A 16,431-nucleotide genomic window follows, 5' to 3' on the forward strand; every position below is an offset into this window, starting at 1 on the left:
TCTAAAGTCTACGATCAGCCTCTTTTGGGGCGTGTCCTTCTTCTTCACGAAAAACACAGGACTGCCCCCTACAGCCTTTGATTCTCGGATGAATCCCCGCTGCAGGTTGTGATCTATGAACTCCCTGAGCTCCTGCAGCTCATCCTTGGACATGGAATACAGCTTCACAGTCGGTAGCGTTGTCCCTGGCAAGAGGTCAATTGCACAATCATAGGGCCGGTGGGGTGGCAACTGGTCAGCCTCCTTTTCGCAGAAGACCTCCAAAAACCCCTTGTACTTGAGGGGTACTGCTTGCGCCATGCTGAGACTTAGCTGCTGCCCCTCCTCTTGGCCCTCCTCCTCCTGACCGGTCTGGATGCAATGCTGCGCGCAATACGACGAGCCGAAGGTCAGCTGCCGCTGGTACCACGCCATGGTTGGGCTGTGCCTATCCAGCCAACTCATGCCTAACACTATAGGCGTGTCTGACAGGCGGGTGACGTTGAAACTGATGACTTCTCGGTGATTGCCAATCTGCATTACCATGGGTGGCGTCTGTTGTACCACCTGCCCACCCAGCAGCTTCCTGCCATCCACTGTGACGACGTTCAATGGCAGCGTGGCTGGTAGGAGCTCTATGCGATGCTGCTTGACGAAGTGCACCCCCACGAAGTCTGCGTTGCTCCCACTGTCAATTGTAATGGGGACTTCCAGGGTGCGTCCATTAGGTAGCTGGAGAGTTGCAGTGAGCTGCACCACTGGCTTGGATGGCACGGGGTCTGTATGCTGCAAAAGTGCTGGGGACTGCCCTACTGACTTGCCTGGCTGTGCCCCAGCATTTGTGCTTCCAGCCAGGCATTGCCGTTTCCCTGAAACTGCTCTTCATGTTGTGCTGCTGCAGTTACTGTTGCTAAGGCTGCAGTGTGCTTTTGGAGCCTCTGGGGACACTCTTTGGCCATGTGCATCGCACTATCACAGATGTAACACTTCCTGTTCCCTCTAGGAGGCTTTGTCTTGACTGCTCCGGACGCTGGGGCTCCGGCAGCAGACTGAGCCTTAGCACTCCCAAGTTCTTCCTCACTATCCTGGGATTCCTCTCCATCGCTCTCCATCTCCTGCCTTCCCTGTGCCTCTGTCCCTGTACCACTGACAGTGGACTTCAATATCCATGCTTATTCTGGAACAGTTCAGGACTTCATGACCAACAAACATGGATGTGTCTCATATTGGGCCTTATGCAAGTGGCAGGACAACTATTGGATCTGGTTTTTGACATGGATGTGGGGGGGGGGGCTGGAAATGACTGCTAGCATAGAGGAATCACGACCTAGACAGGTTTGTTTTCAGGGTTGTCCTTTCCAGCGGCAGCTTTATGGGCTCCACCCCTGAGGTGTGGTGGGTGTTGTTGCAGGTATACAGTCTTATTGTGAGTTGGATAAAGATCTCTGGCAGGCCTAACATGGCACACAAGGGGGAGGTTCTCACACCTGCCATAAGGCATGCATACAAAGTTGTGCCTTGTGGCTATGCTTGTGCATGTTACGACTGTGCTGATACACATTAATGAAAATCACACATCCATCTCAGCAAAAATGTCAGTGTTAAGATATCCCTTTTGGTTTCCTCACTTCAAATATTTTCTGTTGAGCTCTCTTTCAAGGAGACAGCTGCACAGAGGCAGAGAAGCCTCTTGAGCTGCATGGGTTTAAAAATATAGCCAGCAGTGTAGACACAAGGACAGACAGACTTCACACAGCTTCTGATCATGACAAACATTTGCTATTTACTGCCCCCCCCAACTCTCTCCTCGGGCACAGAATCAAGCTTTAAAAATATTTACAAGCAAATAAGCATTGCGGTGTGGGCTGGGAATTGCTTCTCTGTGGTCTGTTTTATTCCCGTTCACTCTTCCAGAAAGGGAACAGCCAACATTGCACCCAATTTCTTTTTGTGGCTCATTGCACTGAACACCAGGGGCCAAGAACTCCTGAAAATTATTGGGGGTGGGGAATACATCTAGCCTCTGCATTTTTAATTGCTTGGGGTTGTAAAGTCATTCTTTGGAAAATATTTTGCTACCATTCTCTTACGAGTTCCACTATTGCAGAGCATTCAGTTACAAGAGACCGTTTATTGATCACTTTTTTAAAAAAAAAAATTTGTTGGGTTTTCCGCTTTTATAAAAACAATACAGACACAAAAATAACACAAGACACAAACATGTATAAATTCAGCAGATCCTCGTTTCATAACCTTGTTCCCTGACTTCCCCCCACCCCCCCTCGTGCATCCCAATTCCCAAGATTATATCGGCAAGTTGGTATTTCTCCTCTTAACCATCTTATTCATTTTATTACCTCTTTTCTAATAAAAAAATAAATAAATTGATTTTCCTAAGTTGGACTTAAGTTCTCTTCCATCGATTTTTCATTTTATCTTAATTAAAAGTCATATTAACCAAACCTAAAAGTCTTAAGAGTTTTTAAGAATCTCCTCTTCCCTCCCTCCCATCCCCGGTTTTTGTCCCTTCCCAATAAAAATCCAAAGTCAAGATTCTCAGCCTGGGTTCCTCACGTCCGAGGCTTTCAAGTCTCTTTCAGTCCCTCTCCGCCGGTCTTGTTGGTAGTCCTTTATGTCAGTCGTCGAGTCTGGAAAAAGATCTTTCACCATCAAAGTATATTCTCTTCCCACAAGGAGATTTGAAAGCAACTGCTGGAGAATTTCCACAAAGCCTGTATCTTCAAAATCAAAGTCCAAACGGAGGCCCCAATCATATTTCTTTATTTTAAGTTCCTGTATTCCATATTGTCCCAGAACCTCCTCCTTCTTCTTCTGCGTCTTTCGCAGACTTGTGGTAAATATGTTCCCAGAGTCTCCTTGCTTATATTCCACAGATGTCAGCTTTTGGTTGTTGCTTCCCAAGGTTACTTTCTCTTTTTCTTGTTTAGTCTCTTCCACCTCTGTAGACATTGTTTCCCATTCAGCTGTGGATTCTTTCTCATTCAGGTCCTCAATACAAACAGCAGAGTTGCCTGTTCCCAAGGTCATAGTCATAAGTTGTTTATTCATGGCTAAGCTCTGCTCTTGTTAGATTCCCACCAATTGAAACATCCTTTCGATTTCCACTAGTAACTTTCCATCCACAGCCATTGTATCCATTGTAGTTTCACAGAATTCCCCCTAGGGGGAATCTGGTTACTTATTAGTCTTTTCTCCAACAGTCCTTTAACTTATTATTATTACTTTGTTTCCAACAATTTTGGCTCAATTATAACTCGTCTTAATCCAGATCTTAGATAGTGATTTTTCCACTTTAAACTGCCCGTTTGGCAGCTTTGACAGCTGTCAAACTCCGCAGCTCTTACACAGGCACAAAGGCAGGACGTTCCCGAGCCCGGGAGGGGGGGTTGTTTAAAACAAAAAGAGGGTCTCCAAAACTCCACTCTCCAGCACAAAATTTCCTTTAGCTAAATCTTGAAAGTTAGTGTCCTTTTTAACTCACCCCACCAAGGGTAGGCTCTCCAGCTTAGCTCTTATGTCGTTGCTTAGATCGTCTGCAAGGGGGGGGTGCGGACTTCCTTTTAGCACACCCCCCGGTCGTCTCCAATTCAGGGTAAAATTTTTAAAGTCCCAATCCGTCTTACTCACGGGTAATTCTTTCAGTCCAGATTTTCAAGGAAGAAAGTCAGCGCTCTCTGGTCATGGCTCGCGGCTTCGCTCCACCGAGGTAGCGGTCGACTCTCAGTGCCACGCCACCCCCGTATCCTCTCCGCAGCCTTTAAAAAGGCTCTTCGTGGATCAGGGGGGGCGCTTAAGGCACCCGCCGAGTCTTCAGTCCGCAGGCTTCCACGCCTGCGGTTTTTAAGGGTCCCCGCGTCACCGGCGCGGCAAAGACCCGTCCTCAGTAGAGCCGATTCCCTCCGCAGCTCGGAGGGAATCCGCCATTTCCAGATCGCGTCAACCCGGAAGTCCCCTATTAATCACTTATTTTCATATTGACTTTTTAATTGGCTTTCTAAAGGGGGGAAAGTGTTTTGCTCCAATGTGTATACTAAAGCTACATTTCTCATAGGTAAACTTATAAAATTGGATTTTGTTTTCTTGTGTTTAGGGTAGGAAGGAGAAATGAACCCAAGCCACAGTTTTCTCTTGTAGCAAAACTTTGGGTTTTAAAAATTAAAATTGGTTTATTTATATAGCACAGTTAATAGCTTGGAAACTGGATCTATCCAGTCTCTTCACAACCCATTCTGCCTCATTCACACATCACTAGCATGGCTTGAAAGAATAAACAAAATATATTGAAGCCCTACTGCTAAAGGGAAAAAAGATTCTTACAGTTTTTTCATATTTTGGATTCTAAGTCTACATGGTGAGAGCTGGTTCCTAGAGGGGAGACAGAAGAAAGAGGAAGTAGAAGGTGTGGAGCTTGCTGGGGTCCTGGGAAACCATGAAGTCCTGCCCCCCACCTGTTAGTCTCAACTCTTCCCTTTTACTGACGGGAAGCAGACAAAGTTGCTGACGCTCAAGAAAAGCAACCAAAGAGATGAGTGGTAACATAAAAAACAAAACAAAAATTGCTATGCTATAAGCTTTGCTAAGTAGCTTCCAAGAAAGCATCCTTTAGCCTGTTAAGGTGCTACAAAAGTTGTTCTTTGTAACTGTCAGGGAACTGACATCAGAGGCACGGGAGAAGGAGAGGGTCTCTGATTCTGCAGGAGAAGGTCCCAGCGCTAGGGGGAGACTCGGCTGGGAAGAAGGGGAAGGGAATAAGTGTAACACCAGGGATCCAGGAGAGCAACGGGACCAGGAGGTGCAGGGGCTCCAGGACTCATCAGGAGGGCTTTAAACTGACTAATGTGGGGGAGGGAGACAGTGCTCCTGAAGGTAGGAGTCTATCAATTAATGAAGATGATCATCCAAATGTCATAGACCAAAAGGAGCAAACAGCACGCGGACCTAGTGGTGGGAGGAAAAAATCCTTAAATAAGAGACACGGGGGAATGATTAATGGACTTCAATGTCTGTACACTAATGCGCAAAGCATGGGAAATAAACAAGATGAGCTTGAGCTCTTGGTACAGCAAACTAAATATGACATAATAGGCATCACTGAAACCTGGTGGGATAAGTCCCACGATTGGAATGTAATAATGGAGGGATACAATCTATTTCAGAGAAACAGACCAGACAAGAAAGGAGGAGGAGTGGCGTTATATGTCAGGGATGTGTATACCTGTGAAGAGATCCAAGATTTAGAACCTCAAAGCCAAAGTGAGAGCATTTGGGTCAAAATTAAGGGAGAGAAGAATAACAGAGACCTCATTGTGGGAGTTTACTATAGATCCCCAAGCCAAACAGAGGACATAGATGATGCCTTCCTGGAACAGATGGCCAAGCATGCAAAAGGAAGGGAGATAGTAGTAATGGGGGACTTCAATTACCCGGATATTTGTTGGACGTCAAACTCAGCCAAGAGCATAAGGTCAAACAGATTCCTCACTGGCCTTGCAGACAACTTCATTGTCCAGAAAGTGGGAGAAGCAACAAGAGGAACAGCCATTTTAGATCTGGTCCTAACCAATGTTGATGACCTGGTTAGTGGGGTAGATGTGGATGGATCATTAGGCGCGAGTGATCATGCTCTTCTGAAGTTTACTATACAGCAGAAAGGAGCAGCCAAGCATACTAGGACTCAATTTCTTGACTTTAAGAAAGCCGACTTCATAAAACTTAGGGAAGTGCTGGGTGAGATCCCATGGACAGCAATACTAAAAGGAAAGGGAGTTCATGATGGCTGGGAGTTTGTTAAGAGGGAGATAGTAAAAGCACAACGTCAGGCAATACCAATGAGACGGAAACATGGAAGGTGCTTAAAGAAGCCAGGGTGGCTATCTAAAGAACTTTTAACTGAATTAAGATTAAAAAAGGATGTGTACAAAAAATGGAAAAGGGGGGAAACCACCAAAGAGGAATTCAAACAAATAGCCAGCACGTGTAGACACAAAGTCAGAAAAGCTAAAGCACAGAATGAACTCAGGCTTGCTAGAGAGGTTAAAAGCAACAAAAAAGGCTTTTATGGGTATGTTCGTAGCAAAAGGAAGAACAAAGAAACAGTGGGGTCACTCAGAGGAGAAGATGGTGAAATGCAAACAGGGGACACAGAAAGGGCTGAACTCCTCAATGCCTTCTTTGCCTCAGTCTTCTCCGATAAAGAAAACAATGCTCGACCTGAAGAATTTGGAGCAAATGATTCAGCAAAGGAAACACAGCCCAGAATAACTAAGGAGACAGTACAAGAATATTTGGCTAGTTTAGATGTATTCAAGTCTCCAGGGCCAGATGAACTGCATCCAAGAGTATTAAAAGAACTGGCAGATGTGATCTCAGAACCACTGGCAGTCATCTTTGAGAATTCCTGGAGAACAGGCGAAGTCCCGGCAGACTGGAGGAGGGCAAATGTTGTCCCTATTTTCAAAAAGGGGAAAAGAGAGGACCCAAATAATTACCGCCCAGTCAGTCTGACATCAATACCAGGGAAGATTCTGGAGCAGATCATTAAGCAAACAGTCTGTGAGCACCTAGAAAGGAATGCTGTGATCACCAATAGTCAGCATGGATTTCTGAAAAATAAGTCATGTCAGACTAACCTGATCTCGTTTTTTGACAGAATTACAAGCCTGGTAGATGAAGGGAACGCAGTGGATGTAGCCTACCTTGATTTCAGCAAGGCATTTGACAAGGTGCCCCATGATAGACGAAAGGTTTTTCTGTTTTCGAGTTGCCTCGCAAGACGAATTTCCCTATGGGCTTGCTTCGCAAGACGAAAACGTCTCGCGACTTTGTTTCCTTTTTCTTAAAACCGTTAAAACAAAGGGTGCTTAGCTTGAACAGCTGCAGTTGCGACTTGACTTCGAGGAGCAACTGTTAGCACGTGGTTTTGTAGCCTTTTCTCAGACTTTGCTCACTTTTGAAGCTTTTCCAAAACTTTTCCAGAACTTCTCTTGCATCCATTTGGTAAGTTAAACTTTTAAAACTTTTTTGGGGGGGGGTTGGATTTTGGGTTGGGGTGTTTGGGATTCAAGGACTTGGTGTTGTGGGGGGGGTTGCGATAATCTGGGAGCTTGTGGGGCTTTCTTGGGAATTTTTATGATTTTCTGTGACCATTGGGCCAGGTGGTTTTTTTTCAATTTTTTTTTCCTGAGTTTGAATTTCTGAGTGCTGGCTGGCTGGGGGAACAGTTGGAGAGGTTTCTGCAGGAATCTGGGAGCTTGTAAGGCTTTTTTGGGAATTTTTATGATTTTCTGTGACCATTGGGCCAGGTGGTTTTTTTTCAAATTTTTTTTCCTGAGTTTGAATTTCTGAGTGCTGGCTGGCTGGGGGAACAGTTGGAGAGGTTTCTGCAGGAATCTGGGAGCTTGTGGGACTTTTTTTGGGAATTTTCATGATTTTCTGTGACCATTGGGCCAGGTGGTTTTTTTAAAAAAAATATTCCTGAGTTTGAATTTCTGAGTGCTGGCTGGCTGGGGGAACAGTTGGAGAGGTTTCTGCAGGAATCTGGGACCATTGAGCCATGTTGTTATTTTTTGAAAATTTTTTTGTCTGGGTGGGGGAACAGTTGGGGAGGGGTTTGCAGCAGTTGGGGAGGGGCTGGGGGAGCAGTTGGGGAGGGGTTTGCAATTTCTGTGTGGTGGGTGGGTGGGTGTCTGTGGGAACAGTTGAGGTTTTTGAAGGCATTGGTGATTTTTGAAGCTTTTCCAAAACTTATTTTGCAGCCATTTGAGGTTTCTGAAGACTTCGGTGATTGATTGTTGAAGCTTTTCCAGAACTTCTCTTGCATCCATTTGGTAAGTTAAACTTTTAAAACTTTTTTGGGGGGGGGTTGGATTTTGGATTTTGGGTTGGGATTTTTGGGATTCAAGGACTTGGTTCTGGGTTTTAATTTCTGTGTGGTGGGCGGCTGGGTGCTTTTGAATTTTTTGGATTTGAAGCACATCACTGATTTTTTTTTTCTTTTTCTGAGTTTACGAAGGTAAGAGCTGTGCTGCCATGGGACCCAAGAAGACTGCTGCTGCGGTGGCCGGCGAGAGGAAGAAGGAGAAGGTGACGCTGGAAATGAAGAAGGAGATCATCCGGAAGCACGACGGCGGAATGCGTGTGATGGACATCGCCAGGGAGTACGGGAGGAATCCATCAACCATCGGGACCATCCTGAAGATGAGGGAGAAGATCCTGGTAACTGATGCAGCCAAGGGAGTCACCAGGATCATGAAGAACCGCCCAGCTGTTCTGGAGGAGGTCGAGAAGTTGCTGCTCATCTGGATAGAAGAGAAGCAGCGTGCAGGGGACACAGTGTCTGAGGCCGTCATTTGTGAGAAGGCCAAGGCCTTGCACGCTGACCTCATCCGGGAACAGCCAGGAACCTCAGGCGAGCCAGAAGTCTTCAAGGCAAGTAGAGGTTGGTTTGAACGGTTCAAGACAAGATCTGGCATCCACAGCGTGGTCAGGCATGGAGAGGCTGCCAGTTCTGATGTTCCTGCGGCTGAAGACTTTGCAGCGGAGTTCCTGGAGGTTGTGAAGACGGAGGGCTACGTTCCACAGCAGGTCTTCAACTGCGACGAGACCGGGCTGTTTTGGAAGAGGATGCCCAAAAGGACTTTCATCACACAGGAGGAGGCCAAGTTGCCTGGCCACAAGCCCATGAAGGACCGTCTGACCCTGCTCTTCTGTGCCAACGCAAGCGGCGACCTGAAGATCAAGCCCCTGCTGGTGTACCACTCGGAGAACCCACGGGCCTTCAAGAGACACAAGATCGACAAGGAGCGGCTGAGTGTCATGTGGCGATCCAACAGCAAGGCCTGGGTCACACGTGTGCTGTTTGTGGACTGGGTCAATCTTGCTTTTGGCCCTGCTGTCAAGCAGTACCTGCTGGACAACGACCTGCCGCTGAAGGCTTTGCTTCTGATGGACAATGCTCCTGCCCATCCTAAAGGCCTTGAGGTGGACTTGTTGGAGGAGTTCAGCTTCATCAACATCATGTTCCTGCCGCCTAACACCATGCCACTGCTCCAGCCAATGGATCAGCAGGTCATCGCCAATTTCAAAAAACTCTACACCAAGGAGCTTTTCAGGCGATGCTTCGAGGTGACTGATTGCACCACCATCACCCTGCGGGAATTCTGGAAGGACCACTTCGACATCGTCACCTGCTTGAAGATGATCACCACGGCCTGGAACGGGATCAGCCAGACAAATTTGAATTGCGCTTGGCGCAGCCTGTGGCCGGACTGTGTGGCACCAAGTGACTCTGATGCACCAGAGTCAACAGTGGTGCAGGACATTGTTGCCTTGGGGAGGACCATGGGCCTGGAGGTCACGGAGGAGGACGTCTGTGAGCTGGTGGAGGAGCACGATGACGAGCTGACCACCGTGGAGCTGGTCGAACTGCAGGCAGAGGCTGCGCAGGAGCAGGCCTCACTGGAAGAGGAGGAAGCAACTGAGGAACGGCTGTCCTCCGAAAAACTGAGGGACATTTGCCTGAAGTGGAAGGAGGTGCAGACTTTTGCAGAGCAGCACCACCCTGAGAAGCACGTGGCACATGACGTTGGGAACATTTTTGATACGAGGGTCATGTCGCCTTTCAGGGAGGTGCTGAAAAGGCGGATGAAGCAGCAGACTATGGACAGGTTCTTGAGCAAGAAGCAAAGAGTGGAAGAGGAGCCTTCTTCGAGTGGTCCCCCAGAGTCTTAGAAAATGTACTGTACACTTTGTTGATTTTTAAATGTTTTTCTGTCATGTTTATAAAGTTAATTTATTTTCCCTTCAATTTTTGAACTGCTCTTTACAGTATGTGTGACTTTAAAGAGCAGTTAATAAACTGTTGCTGTACCAAATTTGGCTTTGTTTGGACTTTTTTTGACCATAGGAACGCATTAATTGATTTTCAATGCATTCCTATGGGATTTCGTGATTCGCAAGACGAAAAATTCGCTAGACGACAAAACTTGCGGAACGAATTAATTTCGTCTTGCGGGGTACCACTGTATATAAATACATTGTTTAATGTGGTTGCAGATGATAAGGCTATCTGTGTTTAAATTTCTGTTCAGCTATGAAGATCACCTTGACCTGATGAGCTTCCCCTATAGAGCAAGAGCCTAGTGAGCATTAAATGGGGCAGTTGCCTGAAGGACAGCGCACAAATGAAATACAAAAATAATAGCATTTACAAAAACAAGTGAGTTCTAGCCTGCTCAGACACCCCAAAATCCACAGCTTGCTTTCACTGGCCAGAGTTTAGAACTGGATGCCATGAGTACATCCAAGGCAGCCTTCCAGGGGAAGATGGGGCAAGAGGCAAAAGCAAGCAACTGTGCCTTACCTTTGGTACAATAGATTTTCATGGTCTATGACTTTTTCATGGTCCACAGAAACTCTCAGGGAGTGCACAGAGCAGGGCTGGTGAGAGGTATGGTTGAAGGTATCATGGAATCATAAAATTGTAGAGTTGGAAATGACCCCAAGTGTCATCTAGCCCAACCCCCTGCGATGCAGGAATATGCAGCTGTCCCATACAGCAACTGAACCTGTAACCTGGACATTATCAGCACCACGCTCTAACCAACTGAGCTATCCATCTTATTCCACATGATGGTGAGACTTTTCACATGAACACAGAATCTTTAGTATTCTGACAGGGAGTGGACACTTTCAGTTCTAGGAGCACTGCCATTTTGTTCTATGTATCTGTGCTCGCGATGCTATACATGTGCCAAGCCCTTGTAGCTGCTCCCCCGGAGTGAAGTGCTTGCAGGTATGCAGGAGTACGTCACGGCTTTGGGAGTTGGTTGGACTAATTTGGAAAGGCCCTGACTTGTGAGAATTTAATCCCTCATCTATGAACTTCCTTTTTATCATCTCTGTGTAAGCAATCAGAATATCAACAGAATATCTAATGTATCAAGAGGTGGTCAGTAGACAACAGATCCTCCATATCAAATGAGAACAAGTGTGTCTTTGTTTCGAGCCTCACAGCTGACCTGATGTTAAGACTTCTAGGTTGGTATCTGGCATTTAGAAGGTCAGGGTGAAAAGAGAATGAGGCACCTTGGCGTAAATTGCATAATTAATTAGAATGAATGACTGCAGTCCACAAAAAGGCTGTGTTCCTTTGTAAATGGTTTGAAACAACACACAAGGCAAATATAATAAGGCAGGCAAATACAGGGTGGCTGCAAGAACAAAATCATTTTTTAAATAATTTACAAATAGCTTCCAGCCATATCTCCCATTAAAATCTGAATGCCATTGTATTCCATATTTCTTCGGTCTTTTTTCATCATCTTAGTTATGCTCCACCAGTTTTAATAAATAAGTAATACAAGGAAGGGGGAGGGAATCACTTATCTCAAGTGCTTTGCCACAACCCTGTAGGGTTCTTTGATTCTTTCTAACTCTAAATAGAAAAGTCAGAAACAATCGTCTCGCCAAGGAAGAATGACATTGTGGGCTGAATGCTTTTATATATAATGAAAGAGGGCCACAGAGGCAAAACTGGATCCAAATGAAGCAAAGCCCCATGAAAGTCACAGATTCAAGATTTATAAAGCACTTAGTGAGCCTTTATCCTGTCAAATATGAAGCATGTATAATGGTAATCTGCAAAGGCCAATCTGTATGATCAGGACAAGACTTAGCAATATTTCAGTTTCAACAGATCTATTGGGGGAAAGGCATGAAAATAATCCTTACTCTCATCTACATAGCCATATATCAAAGACTGCCTCTCTCCGTATGAACTGCCCCAGACTCTGCAATCATCATCTGATACCCTTCTTCATGTGCCTCCTCCGTGAGAGGTGCAGAGAATGGCAACACGAAAACAGGCCTTTTCTGTGGTGGCTCCTTGTTTTCTGAATTCTCTCCCCAGGCAAGCTCACCTGGCACCTTCATTCTATATCTTTAGGTGCCAGGAGAAAAACATTCCTCTTCAACCAGGCCTTTGGCTGGTTTGACATTATTATTCCCACCCATCTGGCTGGTTTGCCCCAGCCACTCTGGGCAGCTTCCAACACATATAAAAACATAAATAAATCATCAAGCATTACAGGGCCTTTAGATGTCTTCTAAAAGTTGTACAGTTGTACCTTGGTTGGTGAACGCCTTGCAACTTGAATGTTTTGGCTCCCGAATGCTGCAAACCCAGAAGTGACTGTTCTGGTTTGCAAATGTTATTTGGAACCTGAACATCCAACGAGCTTCCTGCAGCCAATCGGAAGCCATGCCTTGGTTTCCAAATGTTTTGGAAGTCGAACGGACTTCCGGAATGGATTCCGTTCGACTTCTGAGGTACGACTGTATAGTGATTTAACTCCTTGACATCTGATGGGAGGGTATTCAACAGGGAGGGCACCACTGCCAACAAGACCTATTCTAGTGTTGCCCTTTTAAATGTATTGCAGGAGGAAGGATTTGGGGTTTGTATTTGTTCTGATTTCCCCCCACAGATCGCCCAAGACCTGCCCCCAATCTGGAAGGAATGAGGGGGCAGGGTGTGCTGGGTGGAAAGCACAGTGTGTCTCTTGGCAACTCTCCAAAGTCGCTGCAATCAGCAAACAAACACCTGTTTTTTTAAGATGAAAATTCAGACTTAATTAATGGGCATACTTTGAGTGAGGGGAGGTAAACTCCGCTAACTGATCCAGCCACTGAGGTGCTAAAGAATTCGAGTGGAAGAGGTACTACTATCAGAATGAGATTGGTATGTTGGAACGGAAGGGGGGGCGAGCCTCCTTTGCTTCTTTTTGATATACTTTGTATTTGCTATTTCACTTGGCAAAACTCCTTGAAAGGCAGTTTATCTACGCAAGCAGGACAGGAGAGTATTGCATTATTGATATAATTTTGGTTTAATTATTAACTGTGTGGAAAAGACCTATGAATTGGCATTTTACTTTACAGGATTGTTAAGGATTGAAGAAAGAAAGGCTCCTAGCTAAAGTACAGGCTTATCAGTTTTTGACCGAGCTAAAACAAAGAAGTTTGGACATACGCCTGGCCTGGTACAATTGACAGAAAGCCAGATTTCCTCCATTTGGAGGCGTGTCATAGTGGATACCGTATTTTTCGCTCTATAACACGCACCTGACCATAACACGCACATCGTTTTTAGAGGAGGAAAACAAGGGAAAAAATATTCTGAATGAAACAGTGGACGTATCATTTTTGTGCTTCATGCTGTGGCCACAGACATGTGATCTGATGGTGAATTTGGGGTGACCCAATGCAAAAATCCTGAGAATCCCTGTGGATCCATGCTTTGTAACCACGTTTTTGCACCATTGCAGCCCCAGGCAACAGTGGGTGCGTGATTTTTTTTTGGGGGGGGACAGGCTGTAGCCATGGACATGCTATGTGCTCTGATGGTGAATTTTGGCTGACCCAATGCAAAGATCCTGAGGATCCATGTGGATCCATGCTTTGTAACCACGTTTTTGCACCATTGCAGCCCCAGGCAACAATGGGTGTGTGATTTTGGGGGGGCAGGCTGTAGCCATGGACATGCTGTGTGCTCTGATGGTGAATTTGGGGTGACCCAATGCAAAGATCCTGAGGATCCATGTGGATCCATGCTTTGTAACCACATTTTAAGTGGGGAGGGAAGGAAAAACACAGAAGGCTAAGAATGCAGGAGAGGGCTATAACGTGAGGAAAGGAAGGCAAAAGTTTCCCCCCATCCACCCACCCAAGCCAGCCAGCGTGCGCTCTCTCTCTCTCTCTCTCTCTCTCCCTCCCACCAGCATGACAGAAGAAAGCATTTTAACTGCATTAAGAACTATTTAGCAGCGAAACCTAAGCTTTGCCATCCCTTAAGAGGTACAGACACTGTAATCTTCCAGATCGCATGAATTTACAGGCAAAACACTGTTTAAGGATTTCATCCTTTTAAATGGAAGAAAGCATATTTGAATGCTGTGTGTCTCCAAAAACAAAAAGCAGAAAGTCAAATCAGAATTTTAAGCCGAACCTGTAATCTCTCTTCCCTTCACAAACATTGTTCCCTCCGGAGCAGGGAGAGGATAGAGAGACGCTCTGCTCTCCTCTCTACTTGCCTGGAGGGGAGGGGCTTTCCCTGCTCTTTGTTTGGACGCTCTGCTCTCCTCTCTACTTGCCTGGAGGGGAGGGGCTTTCCCTGCTCTTTGTTCCATTTGAGCAAACACAGCAACGAAACAGAGCAGGGTGGGCAGTAAGACCCTGAGGCAGAATGCAGGAAAGCAGCTTCCTGTCTCACGGAGCTCCCTTCTCCCTGAAGCGCGGTTTGATTTTTGCCTCATTTTTCGGCTCCAGGGACACACATTCGCTCCATAACACGCACAGACATTTCCCCTTCCTTTTTAGGAGCAAAAATCTGCGTGTTATAGAGCGAAAAATACGGTAATTCACAGCGCGAGAATGCGGAAGTGAATGCCACGGACAGACTCAGACTACAAAGAATATAAAGAGAGAGAGAGAGAGAGAGAGAGAGAGAGAGAGAGAGAGAGAAACATTCACACAGAAACATATTGTTTTGAGCTAACTTGCTTGCTGGACGTACTCAGAGGCTGTTAAAAAGGAACAAAGGATTAACACCAGAGTGGTTTATGGTTTTAACTGGAAAAATTAAGAGAAGCAGCAAAAATGTGAGATGATCATCACACCCCGATCTCAGAGCATGGGAAGCCAACCAAAGATTTATAATCTGGCATAATATTTGGATTGTTTATTTTATAATTTGGAATGCTTTTAACGTGGCTTTGATTGGATTGTTAAAATGGAAAACTTAATAAGTATTAATTTAAAAAAACAAAGAGTACTCATTAATGCTTCCTCATCATCCTGGAAAAAGGGGACAAGTGGGGTGCCACAGGGTTCTGTCCTGGGCCCATTGTTGTTCAATGTCTTCCTAAACAACTTGAATGAAGGAATTGAGGAGATGCTCATCAACTCTGCAAATGACACCAAACTGGGAGGGGTGGCCAATGTTGCAGAAGACAGAATTGGGATTTGGTAGTGGACGCAGGGCATGCAGCCAATTAAGGATAATTTGAGAGTGATTATCCTTGCAAGCCACCCCCCCCCAGGGGCGGGTGGGTGAGCGTTCACTCATAGATCCTATGGAATGCAGGGGGTAGGGGACGCTGAGTGTGTAGCGCTGCATGCATCGGAAACTCTCCAGCGCAGCCACCATGAGTGGAGGTTCTTCTGTTTTTTAAGATGTATCAGAATTTGGACTTAAGAAACAAGCATGTTCTGAACGAAGGAGACAAGTTTACCTGCTAAATGAGCCAGCCGCTGAGTGCCAAGGTCTCAATCTGGAGAAGATTTTTGTCGTTATTGAATTGGTATGTTGGTGGAGAGGAGCCTTTGTTCTCTCATTATATATTCACTATGCCATGTTATGATTTGGCAACTCTTCACCGAAGAAAAATTAGCTACTAATGGAATGTAATTAATAGGTAAAGGTAAAGGGACCCCTGACCATTAGGTGCAGTTGTAGCCGACTCTGGGGTTGTGGTGCTCATCTCGCTTTACTGGCCGAGGTCAGGTGGCCAGCAGGATCAAGCCACTTCTGGCAAACCAAAGCAGCGCACAGAAACGCTGTTTACCATCCCGCTGGAGCGGTACCTATTTATCTACTTGCACTTTGACGTGCTTTCGAACTGCTAGGTGGGCAGGAGCAGGGACTGAGCAACGGGAGCTCACCCCGTCATGGGGATTCGAACCACCGACCTTCTGATCGACAAGTCCTAGGCTCCGTGGTTTAACCCACAGCGCCACCCGCGTCCCTTATAATGGATTGCAAATATTAATGGAATGCAAGAGGGAATCAACAAAAACTTTATACAGTGGTACCTCGGGTTAAGTACTTAATTCGTTTTGGAGGTCCGTACTTAACCTGAAACCATTCTTAACCTGAAGCACCACTTTATTATTTTTTTATTTTTTTTAAAAGATATTTATTAAGGTTTTCAAAATATTACAAAATAAAAAAGAAAAAAGAAAAATACAAAATAAAAATAGTTAAAAACAATTCAGTCTTTCAATCACTTATCTTTCATTTGCTTATTTCCCGGACCTCCTCACGCCTCCCTTTTCTGTATTCCAGTTCAGTTTGTTAGTTCAGCAAATCCCTCCCCTCTTTGTTTGTCCTAATCTTCAATCTTAAAGTATTGTAACATTAGAGTTTTACCTATTAATAGTGCATTTTTCATATTCCCTTATAACATTACAGCTAAAAACCACTTAGTTTCTATCCAACATCATTCTAACATTCATTAATTTTACAATATTTCTGTAAATAGTCTTTAAACTTTTTCCAATCTTTTTCCACCGACTCTTCTCCCTGGTCTCGGATTCTGCCAGTCATTTCTGCCAGTTCCATATAGTCCATCACCTTCATCTGCCATTCTTCCA

The 16,431-nt window shown here is 45.4% G+C and overlaps 1 protein-coding gene across 1 annotated transcript; it reads left to right on the forward strand.

The window, feature by feature from the left end:
* The first annotated feature begins 6,755 nt into the window (after positions 1-6,755).
* Positions 6,756-10,009, forward strand: LOC308592575 (tigger transposable element-derived protein 1-like). The gene is made up of 3 exons (XM_081204129.1): positions 6,756-6,996; positions 7,755-7,826; positions 8,003-10,009. Exon 3 carries the CDS (start codon positions 8,029-8,031, stop codon positions 9,727-9,729), a length of 1,701 nt encoding a protein of 566 aa, XP_081060255.1. The 5' UTR covers positions 6,756-6,996; positions 7,755-7,826; positions 8,003-8,028; the 3' UTR covers positions 9,730-10,009.
* The last annotated feature ends 6,422 nt before the right edge of the window (positions 10,010-16,431 follow it).

This window comes from Podarcis bocagei (assembly GCF_964188305.1).
Source record: "Podarcis bocagei genome assembly, chromosome: 8".
NCBI lineage: Eukaryota > Metazoa > Chordata > Lepidosauria > Squamata > Lacertidae > Podarcis > Podarcis bocagei.